We start from the raw sequence: 16,548 nt of genomic DNA, 5'->3' as shown, positions 1-16,548 counted from the left end.
TCTTGAGAGTGAGAATCACTAGAAGGTATCCTCTGGGGCCCATGAATACAGGTCGCTCCACAGAGCAACAGATTGTAGCCCGGTAAACTGAAACACAGCTCTTTAGGCCAAGTTGGAACGCCCAAGTGTGAAATTCTCTTTAAGTCAAGTTAGCTGTCTCCTCTTACACAAGCCGAGCAGTCGGACCAGGCCGCAGCATTCCACTTGAACTTTGACTCCCATGGAGATTGATAATGTTTGCCGCAACATTAAGCATGCACAAACATTCTAAATGTGCTTTCAACCCAGTTTCTGTGTCAAAACAAACAGGTTTTTTTTCCTTTTTCAATACTGGAACAATAAATATTAGTTTATTATTAGCATACAGCATTGAAGTGACTTCTTTTTTTTTGTCATTGCTCTCACTGGTTTATAATTACATTAAATGAAGCCAGTGGTTGTGGTTTGGTTGTGCCACACAGGCAGGCTATTTATAGAGCATACCAGTCCTCGTTCCTGTTCCATACTGTGGGATCTTTCAGTGACCTTCAGTGGAGACTGTGGTGCATGCTGACAGTGGTGCATGGCCATAAAGGGGAGGAGCAAGGGTTAAACTGGAGCAGAAGGAAGCTTTACGAGTTTTAATGTTTAACCCTTATGCTGAATCTGAATGTTTGCAAAGTGTATGACTTCTAATGGTCCTTAAAACAATAACATTTATATAATTTTATAGTAATTCTTCCCCTCTATTTCATCTTTTTAGTTCCTGTTATCAACCTTTGGAGTCTTGAACTGTGTTGTTTTTCTTGTGGATCAGAAAGCAAACCAGAAGCTTTTCTGGATCTCCGTGCCATGCCAGGACAGCCCCTCCGCCGGTGATGTCATTGCTGGCAGTCCCGGTGGACACTGCAGTTGTGGGCTGAATGCAGTACTTGTGTGTCCTGCTGATGTTACGGCGCAGGATGAAGAGAGGGAGAGGAAGACAGGCAGAGAGAGAGAGAGAGAGAGAGAGAGAGAGAGAGAGAGTAAAAGTGCACACGGCCGTATGCATAATGCAAACAGATCTGGAGGGTTTGAGTCTTCCTGAAAGAGTGCAGGTTATCAAATATTTACAAAAATCAGACATTTTTCTCCTTCATATACAGATTCTAACGTCAGTGTACAAGCTTTCTGTTAATGCGTGTCATGAACTCATCCACATAATATATGTTGTTTCAATTGACTTGTTTATCAAGAAGCATCATAATGATCCAACCAAGATCCTGTGGGGAAATAAAAAGTCTGTTTGGAGCTTAAAACATATAAATCCAACCAGTATATATAGGCTATTTCTTTAGTCTTTTAACATGGCCTTCATTGTACTTATATATGTATTTCCTTTTCTTTGCTTCCTGTATAAATGTTTCGAGTGTTATCCGAAGAGATTCCTATGTGTGTGTGGACTTTGGAATCCACAAGCAGAGGTGTGCTCTATTTGAAGTCATTAAGAGATATGAGATGTAAGATAATTTGGTCTAGCGAAAGAGGCCAATCAACTAATGTGTTATATTCACAGATGATCTTGCATGTAGAAACCTTGAGGGTAACATAATAAAATGAAAGACACAATGGCAAAATATGTGTTTAGATAGAAAAAAAAAGGGTTTTTATGATTAATATGTGCAGCCTGCAGGTCCCTGCACTGTCCCTCATTTACATTTAAACCATCACTGTACCATTGATAGGGAGACAAGACCGACCCCCCCCCCCCCGGCTGTACTTCAAAAAATACTGCAGAGTTATACATCTCCTAACGAGCACAGAAATATTAAATGAACAAACAGATTATTAACACAGAGAAATAGTAAAACAATGTTTTAAAAAATCTTTACGTATTTAATTATGTAAACAACAGAGTGAAAATAGGTTCATCTTGGATTTCAATGGAAATCACGGTTTTATAATGCCTTCTAAGAATGACACCCTGAGTATTGACAATTCACTTGAAGAACAAAAACAGAAAATAATTATAAAAGGTACAAAATACAACTTCATGTTGCAGGCAGTGATGATACAGTTTCTCAGGACCAGTCAGTGGCAACCTTTTTTTTTTTTGCAGTTTTGCATGTTATTGCAAGTTAAGGACAAACTACATACAGTACTTCTGGCCATTTCATGAAGCTTCCCAAAAGTATGACCCCTCCAGGTTGCTTATGTTTCTGCTTATCTCACTACAAGTAATGTCCACTAACATTTTTTGGGAGAAATCTACACGATCCGTCTCCTCCGGCAGTGATGAGTAGGGACGTAAAAAAAAAAGTAATAACTCCTTGTTTGTGTTCAAGGTCATGTTGAATTCAGAAATTTGAGTTAGCTGTTGGACTGTATGCTTAAACAAAATCAAACACTTCACAGGTTGCATTATTCTGAAAGACTGATTTTTCTGTATGCAAGTATAATGGCAATAAGGTTGAAATGAAATTCATTTGAAAAGCTTTACATCTATGAAGTATGTTGTTGGAAAATCTAAATGTTTTATTCATCTCTACTTTTTGCAATTTAAAGGTGCTTTTCTGCATCTGAGAGATTAAAGTGTGTTTGAATACAGTTTACCCAAAACGTCCCTGCTGAAATCCATCTGTTGATTGGAGTTGAAATGATTTAAATTGAAGCCATTATCTATCTGGGAGGAAGAAAATCTATCTACCACATTGTGATCAATTTTGAAAATGGTCAGCAGTGGTGCAGACTGCAGTATATGAGTGTTGCTGAAACACACAAAAGCACCAGTGTGGTCCTTTAAGGCTGTATGTGCTGCTAAGTTCAACATTTTCACAGTGATATTCCTTCCCCTAGATAAAAACAAAAAACTTGAGTTGAAGTCAGACTCAGTTTGAAGTGTAAATGTTCGACCCCGAGACAATCCAAATAGTGATCTTGACCCTGCGCTCCAGTATAAAAACTAGAACATTCAGGTCCCCGCTCACTCTGCTGCGGTGGTACCTTCGGTCTGGGGGCTCTGCGAGGAGCTCTGTGAGTCCTCCTGCTCCTCTGTGATGGTGCGGTAGAATTGCGGCTGGTTCTGAGCCAGTGGAGAGTCCGTCTGTGTGAACAGCGCCGGTCGGCTCCTCAGGGGCAGCTTCAGCAGGAACTTCCGTGACGTCACCAGGTCACCGTAGCCCTGCGCGTGGGAGAAGGCGTAGCCGGAGCGACGGGTGCTGACACGCTTGCGGCGCGCGAGACGAGGAGCGGGCGCCGGCAGGGCCTCCTTCCGCAACTTATGTCTCACCTAGAGGAGGGAGAGAGGGGGACAAGTCTTTAATGTAGACTTCTTAATCTGGATACATTTGTTCACCTGGGACGGTTTAATGCTATTAATTATCATGCGTGTCAGTGTCCACCTACCTCTATAATGTTTTGACTGATATTTTTATAACGATAGTATACACAGGACACACTTACCCCTGGCTTGTATATTCTTGTATCATAATGGAACCTTCGATTTATTACGAGGGTCTAGTCTATATCTAAATATCATTAATATAAATGGAACTGTTAGAAGTGAAAACTGAGGTAATGAATCAGGTGAGAAGTAGGGTCATTTTCTCATAGACTTCTTTTTGCAACCAGAGACATCGCCCCCCCGATGGTTGTTAGAAAGAATGCAAGACTACCATATTTGGTAGTCTTGTGGGAGTTTTAATGACCCTTTTATTGCAATATAACATATTTATCACTCCAAGAGCTTTAATTATTGAGGTAGAAAGATAATGAGGTAGAACAAATGTCTGTGTCAGGTGATGTCTCACCTTGTCGTTGATGGTGGGCTGAAGCTGAATGAGAATGAAGCGGAAAGCCACCACAGGCAGAATACAGAGGAGGGAGGTCAGGAAGATGGTGAGCCAAATGTTGGGCTGGTTCAGAGAGTTTCTTGCTGTGCCTGGAGTTTCAAGAAGCATCAGACTATCAGTAACAATCACATAGTAAAAGCCTTTATTACCATGCATCCCTATTACAGTGTGTATGGCTTGTAGTTGACTTTTGTTTTTTAAAGATTAAATGCACAAAAGGACTACGTCTGCCTACAGAGGACTGCGATTTGAAGACGTGGGCACCACCAAACTGCCTCTGTAAACGAGCTAAATGTACTCACCGATGAAGGGGAAAGAGGAGGTGAAGATGAGGAACATGCCGTTGCTGTACATGGTTAACGTGATGGCGAAGTAAGCGGCCAGGCTGCCCCATACAAAAAACTGGTTCATTGCCGTCCAGTAATAGGTGTCCAGACACAGCTGCAAGAATAACAAAAATAAACTAACGTTTTTAATTCTGCCTCACATATTCATTCGTTCATAATGTGTGTTTTAGGGGTAAGTACTATGAATAAAATACAAAACAGTACATGTAACTTCGGTGATTTGATAAATACAACAAGAGAGAATGTCCTTTGTGGCTAATCCGGTCACTGAGACAAAAATCCTGCCATCTCCGCGTGCTGTGTTGCTTCTTGGCTTTCCTCACCTGTATGCTCATCACAATCAGCAGACAGGTTTGCGCCAGCAGAGCAAAGGACTGGTAGTCGGCGATGTCTTTGCCGTCATCTCGGACCGTGTCGTACATGGCGGCCCACGGGATGAAGAAGAGGATGAGGGAGCTGTAGCAGCTGTGCATCATACAGCGCACGAAGGCTTTCTTACTGAAGTACAGGTTCAGCTGGCCCGGAGAGTAGAGCTGAGGATACTGAAAACTCCAGCGGTCATTCACATCCTGCAGACACAGAGAGAGAAGAGACAGTCCAGAGGATACAGGTGGGGTGTGAAGAACTGATACATTATATGGTATTAAACAGAAGAAAAGGAGAAAAAAACAGTTTCAAAACTATTAGAAAACTGATTGAACAATAATTTATCCCTTAAATTAGTGCATACCTGGTCAAAGAGGCTCATGCCGAGGACAGGAAGTGCCGTGTAAACCAGGTTGTACAAGGTGATGAACCACTCGTCATACACAGTCTTTGAACAAGAACAACAAAGAGAACATTAAACATGTAAATACAGCATTAATAACATTATATCTATTTATGTATACTTCTCTGGTGGACCATTTGTTGAATAGGGTACATTGCAATCATTGCAATTTAGCAAACTATTTGTATTTTGCTGAGATTTTCCCATAGACTTTATTTAAGAAGTGGCATCTACCATTAGTATGTGGACTGCCGTATGAATATGACGCCATCTTGGATTTTGACTGTTGCAATCTTGGGTTTTTGCAACCCGAAGTTTCATGAGAGGGTGGAGCTAACTACAACTGTATGCTGACAAAGACATTTTTAGGCGACCAAAACGTTACAATTAACTGACAATGGCGTAGCGACATGTCAATCACAAGGTAGCCCCGCCCTGAAACATACTCTGCTTAATGGTCTATTTGACTCTAAATAGACCATCATTTATGAAATGAACAGCTGTATTGAAAAAGACTTGAAACTAGAGATTGAGACCATAAACTCATGTTATAATGTTTACTGAGGGAATAAATCAAGAGAGAGGTAGAGTCACATCTCATAGACTTGGTTTTGCCACCATAGAAGTTTTTTTCTATGGTTTTTTCTATGGGTTTTTTTAAAACGCAAGACTAAAATTGGTTTAAGTTGGAACTGTATTCGATCACAATTTACAGAGATGAATTTATCTGTATCTGCTAAACCAACAAACTGATCTGTCTCTGTAGTCAGAAAGAGGACAGGAAGTGGGCGTGGTTTATTCCGGATGTCACCTGCATGTATTATATTATATTCATTAACGATGCTATTTTTTGTGCTTGCAAAGCATCAAATTGATTTTATATGGGCATATTATTACAAATGAAACATATTTACATCATTTTAGGTTTCTATCAATATGCACTATTAATAGCTAACTAGTGAATCATGTGCCTCTCTTGATTCCTTGATGTTTCACACTGCATGAAACCAAATCAAATATGTGACATAATACCAACACATGTCCCTCACCTGAGCAGAGAAGCCGCAGAAGAAGGCGTACCAGAAATGAACAAAGGTGAAGGTGAAGTTCTTGTAAAAGAAATATTGCAGGAACTTGCACATGCGCAGGTAGGACCAGCGACCGTGCACCAGCAGGAGGCGCTGCAGGTACCGGAACTGGGCGAAGGAGTAGTCGCTGGAGAGAACCGCCTGCATGCCCTCCTGACCGCTGATACCTACACCGATATGAGCAGCTGAAGACCGGACAGAGAACAAAGAAACAGAGTCCACGTAATGAGTAGCGATAACTATTGACTCAGTGTTTGCTTCTACTGCAAGTACATCTTTCTGATTCTTGGTGTTTTTTTAAATAGAGTTGAAGGAGCTCACCCTTGATCATGCTGACGTCGTTGGCCCCGTCGCCAATGGCTAGAGTGACAGCCTGCTTGTATTTCTTGACCAGCTGAACCACCTGGGCCTTCTGCAGAGGGGTGACCCTGCAGCAAATCACGGTCTGACACATGCATGCTGTCCTCAGCAGCTCCAGCTGCAAGTTGTTCTCCAGTGCAAAGGCCTGAGGACCAAAAGGAAGAAGGGCTTAGAGGACCGTGATGAGGTCATGAGTCAAGTCCCCCCCAAAACAACAAAACAGAATTCAACCAGACACCAACAATAAGTCCTCTCCACACTGTCAGGAATACAGAGAGTTCTAGTAAAGAAATAATTAATCCTTAATTTTATTTGTTGGCCTGAAAATAGTTAGATTTCAATATATATTAAGTAAAAAAATTCTAGAATCAGCCCGTAAAATACAGTGTATTTGGTTTTTTATATTGTACAATATGGTGATACAGTTTTGGGCCCAGCGAAGCAACTTCATAAAAAACAAAAACAGACTTCCAGCAGGACTTCTTCTGGATTAACGATATATGAAAATAATGGGTACAAAATCTCTTGTTTATTCAGCAGCTGGTGAACATAGAAATGTGTCCATCTTACCAGACTGTGTCCGTTTATAACTAGGCCATATTCCCCATCAACCTTCTCGTCCTCCACTCTCTCAGTCTTCTGAAGCCAAAACAGGCCGGCGCGAGCCTTGATCACAGTCGGCTCGTCCTCTGATTCTGGACACATTTCCCTCCTTGCATTCCTGAAAAAAGGGGGATGGTCGGAGGAGTTATTGAAAAGCTCTTACGTTTTTCTTCTTTTCATGAACTGTACTTTCTCCAATTAATAGTTTAGGATCCAAACAAACTTCAACTCATTATTAGTTAAAAGATTTGCCAACAATTTAAACACAATGCCAGCAGGGCTTAACAATAAACATGGCAATAAAAAGTTACTGAGTTTAATGATAAACTTTTATCAGCCACTCCTCTTCTTCAGGGCTGTTTGTCAGTTTACATAATGCCTCCTTCAGTGGCCTTCTAAAGGTTTCTTTTTGTATCCCTATCATTTTAATTTCCTTAAATTATCAAATGGACAACTAAATTGCTAAACATGAACTCAACTAGCGGACTTGATGTTTGAGTTATTAAAACGTGAATTGGCATGTGTGCAATACGCAAACAATGCTCTATGTTTATTTCAACGTATTCTACGTGGATTATCAGCTGATTAGGTTGCTTACATTTTGCCTGTGACACGTAGCTTTAGCCTCGGTCCTGGAGCATTATATCATGTATGCATGCATCATGTGCATATTTAAGACACTTTAGGGTTTTCATTTGAATTCGATTCACTGTACAACGTTTAAAGCCAGTCGGAGACGAGGCTCCCCGTTAACTAACAGAATTTAAGCATTAGAATAGAACTAAAATGCCAGCTGCAGTTCAGCTGATCCATGGTCGAGAGCAAGAAATGAGGAGCCCGGTTTTGTTTAATAATGTGTGAAATCAAGGAGGCATTGTTAAAAATACTACATAATTTCAAGTGCTAAGTTTGCCACAGTTATCATAGTAAACTGCGTACTTGAACCGTAACTAATGGGGGCGGGCCAATGTCATTTAGAGCAGTACTTAGTATAGCAGTCACTATGTAAAAAGAAAGCATCAAATGCATGCCAAATTGTGTCAAATACATTGTCAGTCCTTAATTTTTTTTTGATGTTCGAAAATTACCTACTTAATAAAAAAATGTTCTATTCAGTATAGCGAAACAGCCTCTGACCAGCAGACCCATCGTGTGTTGTAGTTATTTCTTTCTGACCGACTTACCTTAGCTCCTCTTTCACTTCTTCAGCCGTGTTGGCTGCCACAATGAAAATCTTCTTCATCTCCTCTCTCAGCATGTTGCAGGAATAGCCGATGTTCTCTGCCGTCTCTGTTTCAAACCATCAATACTCAGAGTTACTGTGATGCAAATCATACATCAAGACAAAACATGCACCCTGTGATTCATGATTAGATCCACAGAGAGAGAATATGTGTCACTGACCCTGTTTATCCCCAGTTAACACCCATATTTTGATGTCAGCTTTAGCCAGCTGCTCTATGGTCTGTGGCACGCCGTCCTGCAGCTTGTCCTCCACAGCGGTCGCTCCCAACAGCTAAAAAACACAGAGAACAGGGTGGTCACATCCAAACTATTCATTCTGTTTGTAAAAATCCAACAATATTTTCAATGCTCATATTCTTTCTCTGGCAGAATTAAAACCTAAATAAATACATAATTTTAAATAAAGAAATGCTGGAATAAATTGCAGTTCAATCTGCATATTAGATATTTTTTGTTGGTCTGATGCAGGGTTTATCATTTCTCGATGTATCATCATTATTTATTTAATGCAATAATTTAGCTGGATATACAGTACAATAAATTATTTTCCCAATAAGCAGGCACCTAAAGTACCATCCAAGAAATTAACCAGCTAATTGCTGACTCAATCAAACTATGCAGCGATGTGCCAAAGCATTCAGCAGGTGGACCAACCATCAGGTCTTTCTCTATCTCTTCGTAAAGCTGATCAAGCCTCTCCTCTCGGTCATCCATGGCGGTGCTGGCCTCATGGTGGCGTAGTTTCCAATCATCCATGTAGCTGTCATCCAAGTCCTTGTAGGCCAGGACCAGCGTGCGGAGGCCGTCTCCTGCATACTCCTGTTTCAGTTGAACAGATCAAAAATTCATTTCAAAACTTTAGTTGAATATGGGCACACACGTTGCAAAAAAAACCCAACGGCATCACTCACGTTGAGGTGGAAGCTGGTCACGCCCATCAGTTTGTTGCAGGACGGGTGCAGTCTTTCATAGATGATGGTGTCTGCTCCTTTGCAGTATAGAGTCAACTTGCCTTCAGGGCTACGTACTGGAAATCATGTTGGAAGTCGTGAGGCGACACATAGCTGTAGCATGTTGTAGCATCACTTTCATGACAGCTTGACATGGATTTAAATACATCCCTGCAAACTATGTGTCTTCTACTAAAGAGTAAAAGACACATAAATACATACGGATGTGAATACCTTTGGGTATCGGCCGATACAGAGAACTGATCTGATACCAGTGTTTAATTAATAAGCTGGGTGCCTCACTGTGTGGAAGTGACTGGGATCATTCTTTTATGTGTAAGGCGACACCAGGCTTGATTTATAGATCTCTTTCTTAACTTTGTAAAACAAAATGTAACAAATAACTACATAGATATAAATGTACTGAATTGTTATTTGTTGCTTGAATAATTAATTGAACACCAGCATCTAACTATCTTCACAGTTAACAGGAATTACAATTAAAGTGAAAACCGTTATCATGCAGCAACAAATTGGTGAAAACGTATACAAAATTAAATTCTATTCTATAATCTAGATAGTATATAAACATAGAATTGAACGGAATAGATCGGCCATTGATAACCGATTCAGCTATTTGAGTCAGTATCGGCCCGGTATCTGTGCATCATTGTAGCCGGGAGCAAAACCATGAAGGCAACAAAGTATTTGGTGTGATGGCTTAAATAACTTAGGACATTTTTCAATACAATCTCTCTCAAACCACTCAAACGTCATACTTCGGCAACATGCAAAACACAGAAAAATCTAAATTGCAGCACTGCTTTCTCTCACCTATGACCGACATTCTCTTTCGTACATTATTGAAGTCAAGAACAGCCAGGAGTTCATAGATGACCTGTTTGCCCATCTCCATGGCTGTGATGGTCTCTGGTGTGCGTGAGCGGAACACAAACCCAAAGTTTCTCGCTGCGGTCACCAGAGCGCCCTCATCAGGAGATTGAGCCTGATAGTAGAGCTCGCCTGCCAGGATAAGATGATGACAAGAGAGGAAGGGAGATAATAAAGTTCAAATGAGAACAATGGTGAGGGGTGTATTGCTATCAGTCACTGAGTCCTTTTTAATATTGCCATTCAAAATGGTTAATATGAGGACGAAAAAGATGTATGAGTAAACAAAGGAAGATGAAGGAATTTCTATAATTTAGGGCTGAGATCTATGAAGATTTCACACATTTTAACCACCACAGACAGAACAATAGCAGTGTAATTCTTCTGCTATAAACCTCTGCATCCATGTAGTAACAAAGCCGCTCCATTGGAGGACGCTCACCCTCTTTCTTTTCCTCGGGCATGACGGTGTGGCACAGAGCCAGCAGGCGGAAGAAAGCCTGAGCCTCCGGGTTTCCCTCCCTCACCGTCTCCACCAGACTGTGGTCGTGAAAGGAGAACTTTGGGTCGGCCAGCTTGTTCCAGGAGAAGTCCACTTTCTCCGTCTTCTGCGGAGTAAAATAAGCAGACAAGAGGGAGGAAAGAGTTGGATTGATACTTAATTGACTAAAAAAAATCACAAAAACAAACAATGGTGTTTCAGTATTCTTCTCTAACCTCTGTTATTTCAACCCTCTCTCCAGAAAAGTTGAGCAGCTCCCCTGAATAACAGAGAAACATGCTTCCAAATGAATAATTCAGCCCATGCTGGTGTGTCAGTGCAACTACACTTTGTATATTAGCAGAGCAGCTCACCATAAGCTTTCCCATTGATGGAGCACTTGTTGAAAGTCATGATGTTCTGCGTCAGGGTGCCGGTCTTGTCGCTGAAGATGTATTTGATCTGGCCCAGCTCCTCGTTGAGTGTGGTGGTCCTCGCCTGGGCAGGGGTGTCGCTCTTGGGGTAATACATCTTCCTGTCCCAGTCTATGTAAAAGCTGTTCCCCAGACGGATGATCTCCACACTGACATCAACACACATGGTGAAAAGTGTGAGAATAGGACTCTAGTAAACTTGTCGCACTAACTGTCGTTGCTTTTTGATTTTGTGGTCGTTCTTTGCCTGAACATACCTGACGTAGAGAGAAATAGGCACAACCGTGTTGAGGATAATGACGTAGGACCAGAAGGAGAGGAAGGAAGAGAGTGCGGCGCTGGCCCCTTGATCACGAGGGAGGAAGACTGTGAAAACTGAGCCCTCCCTCACCTCCCAAATTCCATTGCCGATGGCCAGAACAGTGCACATAGACGCCAGGAAGCCAAAGATCTGATCGAGTCAAGATATCACACATCTCAATATAAAAATATAAAAATATATATATATATATATATATATTTCATAGATAGTATCAATCCGTTGAAAATCAATCCGCATTTCAACGTCAACACTAAGAGAAAATTTGAAAATATTTTCTGTACATCTAAGCTTGGGTGTAATTGTGTGGCAGTGGGGACGGACATAAAACTCACACACAACACCAGGACATTCATCAGGTGATCAATGCTCGTCCGTTTGAATGTTGTCTTTCCACTGTTCTGCATCAGCTTGGTGTCGGGACCTAGATTGATTCAAAGACTTGTTAATATCTATACACTGACAATCATGCAGACAGATAGAGACACGTTTTCATCATTTTCAGAGGCCATGTTTTTTGAGTACATCTTTATTCATGCAGGCCTATAACGTAGTAGAACTATAACTTGTACTTCACTCAGTGACTTGTAAGAAAAGTGCATGCTGGTCTGTTAAATGCAAGCTACTGTAGTGATAGAGTTTGATTGAAGCAGCACATCTGTCTCAACCGACGGTCGTTTTGAAATATCATCGAATTCAGTTGTTAGCTGCTCTAAAAATATCTCCTTTTGTTCCCCTGGATTAGTTTAGGTTCAGTATGTCTTCCTTCAGACACTTCAATAGACTGTTGGTTTTGGTATTTAACTTAATTTACCAATAATTTCGTATCACTCAAAAGCTCCAACCTTAGCATATACAATGCAATATACAACTGAATGCAGGTTGGTCATTTACTGACATGGTAGGCTAACAATTGCTATGCTACAACGTCAAAGAATAGCCGCTTGTAGCTAGTAGTAATAGAGGTAAGTATAGTAAATTTATGTTCTTAACTTTACTTGACATTATCTTTGCAAATGTATTTTATTCTTATTCAATGATGTTATTTATTGTCATTTTAATTTGTGACTTTGTTACTGACTGATTTTTTTTTGCTTGCACTTGTTTTTTGCTTGCACTTGTCTCTCTTGTGTAGCACGAGCGCCCTCTGCTGGGCCCCTGCAGACTTGAGTGGTGCGCCCCGAGTTGTAACCGTCCCCGACTCCCCGTGCACTTTTTTGGTGACCGCATTAACATTCTGTTGTTAGGATAACGTCCGGTCGGCGCTACTTTTTACCTCCGAAGATGACCAGACCGAAGCACCACTCTGTGTTCCTCAGAGTACATCCTCTGAGCAGAACCTTGTCGTTGTCCAAAGAGTAGGTTTGTCCTTCCAGGGTGAGGGTTCCTTTGAACTTGTCCAGACGGTTGTTGGGAGGCTCACACCGCACTTCACCTGAGAGAGAGAGAGAGAGAGAGAGAGAGAGAGAGATATCAGCAACACATCTAAGTTAACAATTGGTAATTTAGATATTTTCATGAGGAAAAGTAGATACACTTAATTGTGTAATTTCTATTGTTTGTACCTTCATTTTAACCACAGCTCAGGATTAATTTGAATAAAATAAATATAGAGAAAATCCCAATATCCTGACCAAATTATCCAGCATAAATATTGTTTTCCCAGAATGCTGGGCTGCTTAGTAAAATATGCTAAATGTTGCTTCTTTCAGCTTCTCACCCTTGAAGCCAGCTAGCGCGTCGACGCTGTCCCCCATCTCTCCAGTTACAGTCAGGGCCTGTTTCACCTTCAGATTGGTTTCACTGGGGGAGAGACCCAAGAGGATATGAGAAGGACCTGACTGGAGGGAAATCCAAGACTAGTGTGAGACATGGACCGTCAGCCATGCATTCATTCACACTTACCCATCTAATTCAGCCGTTTCCACGTAGACCAGGTTGAGAGGCTCACTGCTCGACAGCAGCATGAGGTCAGCCTGAAAATGAAAGCATTTAATACAGAACAATAGTTCATAGATAAACTTCATTATCACTTGTTGGAACTTTGTCTTGGGCTCAGGGGCCCTCTTTGTTATCACTGAATGCATCAGAGTGTAGGTGATGTAAAATCTTTATTTATTATTTATTATCTCCATACTCACTGTGACAAACTGATTATTCTCCAGCTTGATAATGTCTCCAACCTGAACATTCATCCATTTTTCACTTTTCAGTCTGCCAGAAAAATGAAAAAACATACCACGAGATCACAACACTACAGAAAAAAATAAACATGACCTTTTGAAGCTCAAAAAACATTATATTTGTACTTTTATCATTTATTATAAGTATATACTGTAGGATTTGCATAGCCAATGACTCACTCTCCATCAATGAGGACGTCCACCATGCGGTTATTCACCTGCTTGTCACTTTTGTGCCTGTTCTATTGAGGGGATACGGGACAAAACAGTGAAAACATTTAGATTAAAGCGCATGTTTGAATTACTTTTTGTCTTAACATTTAAATGGAATCCCCACAAAGCGCCGCGTTTCAATGAATTCCCAGTAGATCGATTCCTTCTTACTATGTCATCGCTGGCGTCTTTGACCGCCGTTATGGACAGCACCAAGATCAGAGGGACGGCCGTGGTGAACCAGGACAGAGAGGAGATTTGCGGGATGAGCTGTCAACGGAACCGAAAGGCACACATTTGAAATGCTTTAATACCATGCATCTTGCAAATATAATTCTCATTCTACACATGCACCAAATATTCTGGAAACTAAAATCGTTACGTCAAAGGTCAAATTCCTTCTTCGAATGTTTTGTGGACAACATTTGCAAAGGCATCCTTCTCTCTGCCACTATCAGTTGGCAATCCCCGCTGGCTACATTTGTGATTTACAGTCCACGTTGACACGCAACACAGCACTAAACAAAGACACAATATCTACCTGGAGGACCATGAGGAAGAGGAAGTAGGCGTTGGCGAGCCTCCGGAACTGTTCGAAGAGGTTAAGGGGCAGGAAGGTGAAAACGTTGTATTTGGAGGTGTTGATGGCGTTGTCCTGCAGAAAGAGGGAAGCGGCAGATTAAAGGTGGCAAAAGCAGACAAGCCAGTGTTAATTCGCCTCACTTTTTCACTTCCATACTTACGACATAGTGGTAAGACAGGTTGAAAGGTCTGTCATTCGCTCGAAAGTGTCTCTCCTCCTCTGTGACAGAAACAAAAAGAAGGATGAAGCAGAGATGGGAGAAATGGGTCGCCTTAATTGTTGAACAACAACATGCAGTATGTAATTTGTCCACTGTGTGTAACAAACACTATGCAAGAACAAGAAGAACTTTTAAGAACATTTAATGTACAAGTTGTAAGCGCCAGATCTCACCTATCTTTTCCTCTTTCCCACACAGCGGGGCAAAGTATGACGTTACCGACCCCATCTTTAGCTCAGTTTCTCCATATTTCACACCTAGAGAAAGAGCATTACGTTTACTTATCACAGAGTGACGAATAGTCAGTGAAGCAAAGGGCCATTTCTTTGTAACAGGACATAAAAAGAGATAACCACAGAAAGGGGAAACTGTGGCAAAAGTAAGCGGGGAACCCGTTCATTTATTGAGGGCCTGTTTGCATTCAATTACGGATCAGAACCTGGTTTGTTCTTACAGCAAAAAAAAATCCAAAAGCCAAAAGATTAAGGAATTTTTTCCTTAAACACTTGAAGGCAACATGACATCCAGGCGAGAAAACAAAAGTCAGACATGCATAATGTGATAACAGGCGACATCCTTTAGACTTTTTTATTAATCTGCGCTGCAGAGTTGTAAATGCATGGAGGCACTCCCTTCTCAACCTTTTGTACCAGAGGGAAATGTATGGCAGTTAATCCGGAACAACAAAGATCAAGATAGCGATATGAATGTGAACGTTTGACTCGCTCAGAATGGTGTTTGAATGCGCAGCAGAAAATCTGTAGTTTTTTGCTTGGTATTTGTGTTTTACCTGCAGATAAGTAGCAGACCAGAACTGGAAGTATGCTAAAGTCTACAGTAAAATCCATAACAGTAAAAAATCCAAAAAGAATTTCCCTGTGTTCTTTTTCAACATAGGTCAAAAAGAATCGTCTGTCATCCACGTAAAAGCAGATACTAAATCATCTTTTAGGCAGATGGGACATATTTTCTCATCATTACACTGTGCTGCTTAGCAATATCCTGATTTGTCTCTGTGTACAGGTCAGACAAAGGATTGGTCGGGCATGTTTCACTCACTCACACTCGCATAACTAATGAAGTCGAAAACAAATAAGCTTGGACTTTGATTTAAAATGTGTCTCCCATTACAAAAGGGTTTGAATTGGTCACTTTTTTTGCTAAAGCACTGTACATTCACCATTTCGCAAAGGTCTGCAAAGCAAATGAGAACCAGCCACATACCTGAAACAAAAAAAAGTGACTTCCTGTGTACAGTCCTGCACACACATAGACACAGGAACACGGGGCCTCCAAGAAAAAATGTCAATCCCCCCTTTGCCTCGGCCTCAGGTGAAGTGAATCCAGGCCCCCCTCGTCTGGGCTCTGTCTGGACGTCCAGGCACCGGTGGAGGACAGGGGTTTGGACCTGGGGCCTCCAGCGGGATGAAAGACGGAAAGATGGACGACAGGTGAAGCGGCGTGGTGCTGATAGAAAGGTGCCTACAAGTGGTTAGGTTTCAGGTTCACACAGGAAGAGCTGGGATCTCCCCCCCCCCTCACCTACCTCCTCTGATGCCTAACAGTTCAGGGCTTGAGCAAACAGTACAGCGCTCTTTGGACCTGGATGGAGAGGCGGCGCAGGAGTGGAAGGGGGCTGTAAAAAAACAACAGCACAGGTGCACAGCCCAATCAGTGGCCGGCGTTACGGCCGTGACCTGGGCGGTCAGGTAGAACACACCCTGCGACGGAGACGCATGCTCCGACCGAGGACTTGTTCTTTCTCACATTTTCTCAGGTGCGGGAAAAGCCTGGCATCTGGTACTTGAAGGATAAAGATTTTTTTTTTAATGATTTACAAAATGAAAGCTCCAAATGTTGTGACCTCATGACTAGAACACAAAGGGAGGGCTGTGTCGTCCAGGGGACCTCACCGTGAACAGCTTGCTGAATTAGTTATTGTGTGAACGTTTTTGTGTGTGTGTGTGTGTGTGTCACGTACAACACACACAAACCTTTGTGCATGTATGCGCAGATGTTAAAAAACAGACCTGCTGATTGTTTTTTGAGAAGA

The 16,548-nt window shown here is 41.6% G+C and overlaps 1 protein-coding gene across 1 annotated transcript; it reads right to left on the bottom strand.

The window, feature by feature from the left end:
• Positions 1–1,549: 1,549 nt before the first annotated feature.
• Positions 1,550–15,967, bottom strand: LOC129102602 (probable phospholipid-transporting ATPase IM). Its single transcript, XM_054612825.1, has 28 exons — positions 15,720–15,967; positions 14,669–14,752; positions 14,436–14,494; positions 14,234–14,347; positions 13,864–13,962; positions 13,660–13,721; positions 13,438–13,510; positions 13,202–13,272; positions 13,017–13,099; positions 12,573–12,731; positions 11,632–11,720; positions 11,235–11,428; positions 10,918–11,126; positions 10,780–10,823; positions 10,505–10,670; positions 10,006–10,194; positions 9,133–9,248; positions 8,876–9,040; positions 8,381–8,492; positions 8,161–8,266; positions 6,944–7,094; positions 6,335–6,518; positions 5,975–6,198; positions 4,887–4,970; positions 4,480–4,725; positions 4,112–4,250; positions 3,768–3,898; positions 1,550–3,247 (listed from the first exon to the last, which is right to left on the bottom strand). Exons 2-28 carry the CDS (start codon positions 14,721–14,723, stop codon positions 2,942–2,944), a joined length of 3,630 nt encoding a protein of 1,209 aa, XP_054468800.1. The 5' UTR covers positions 14,724–14,752; positions 15,720–15,967; the 3' UTR covers positions 1,550–2,941.
• Between the last annotated feature and the right edge of the window lie 581 nt (positions 15,968–16,548).

This window comes from Anoplopoma fimbria, chromosome 14 (assembly GCF_027596085.1).
Source record: "Anoplopoma fimbria isolate UVic2021 breed Golden Eagle Sablefish chromosome 14, Afim_UVic_2022, whole genome shotgun sequence".
Taxonomy (NCBI): Eukaryota; Metazoa; Chordata; class Actinopteri; order Perciformes; family Anoplopomatidae; genus Anoplopoma; species Anoplopoma fimbria.
Note: the sequence above shows the minus strand (reverse complement) of the source record. Positions and strands in the feature narration are given on the sequence as shown.

Excerpts from the sequence above, each read along its gene's own strand:
- LOC129102602 (XM_054612825.1), bottom strand. The coding sequence starts at position 14,723 with ATGGGGTCGGTAACGTCATACTTTGCCCCGCTGTGTGGGAAAGAGGAA. Across the intron at positions 11,127-11,234 it reads CCTATTTCTCTCTACGTCAG|TGTGGAGATCATCCGTCTGG; the intron begins GTATGTTCAGGC and ends TGTTGATGTCAG. Across the intron at positions 8,493-8,875 it reads AGATAGAGAAAGACCTGATG|CTGTTGGGAGCGACCGCTGT; the intron begins GTTGGTCCACCT and ends TGTGTTTTTTAG.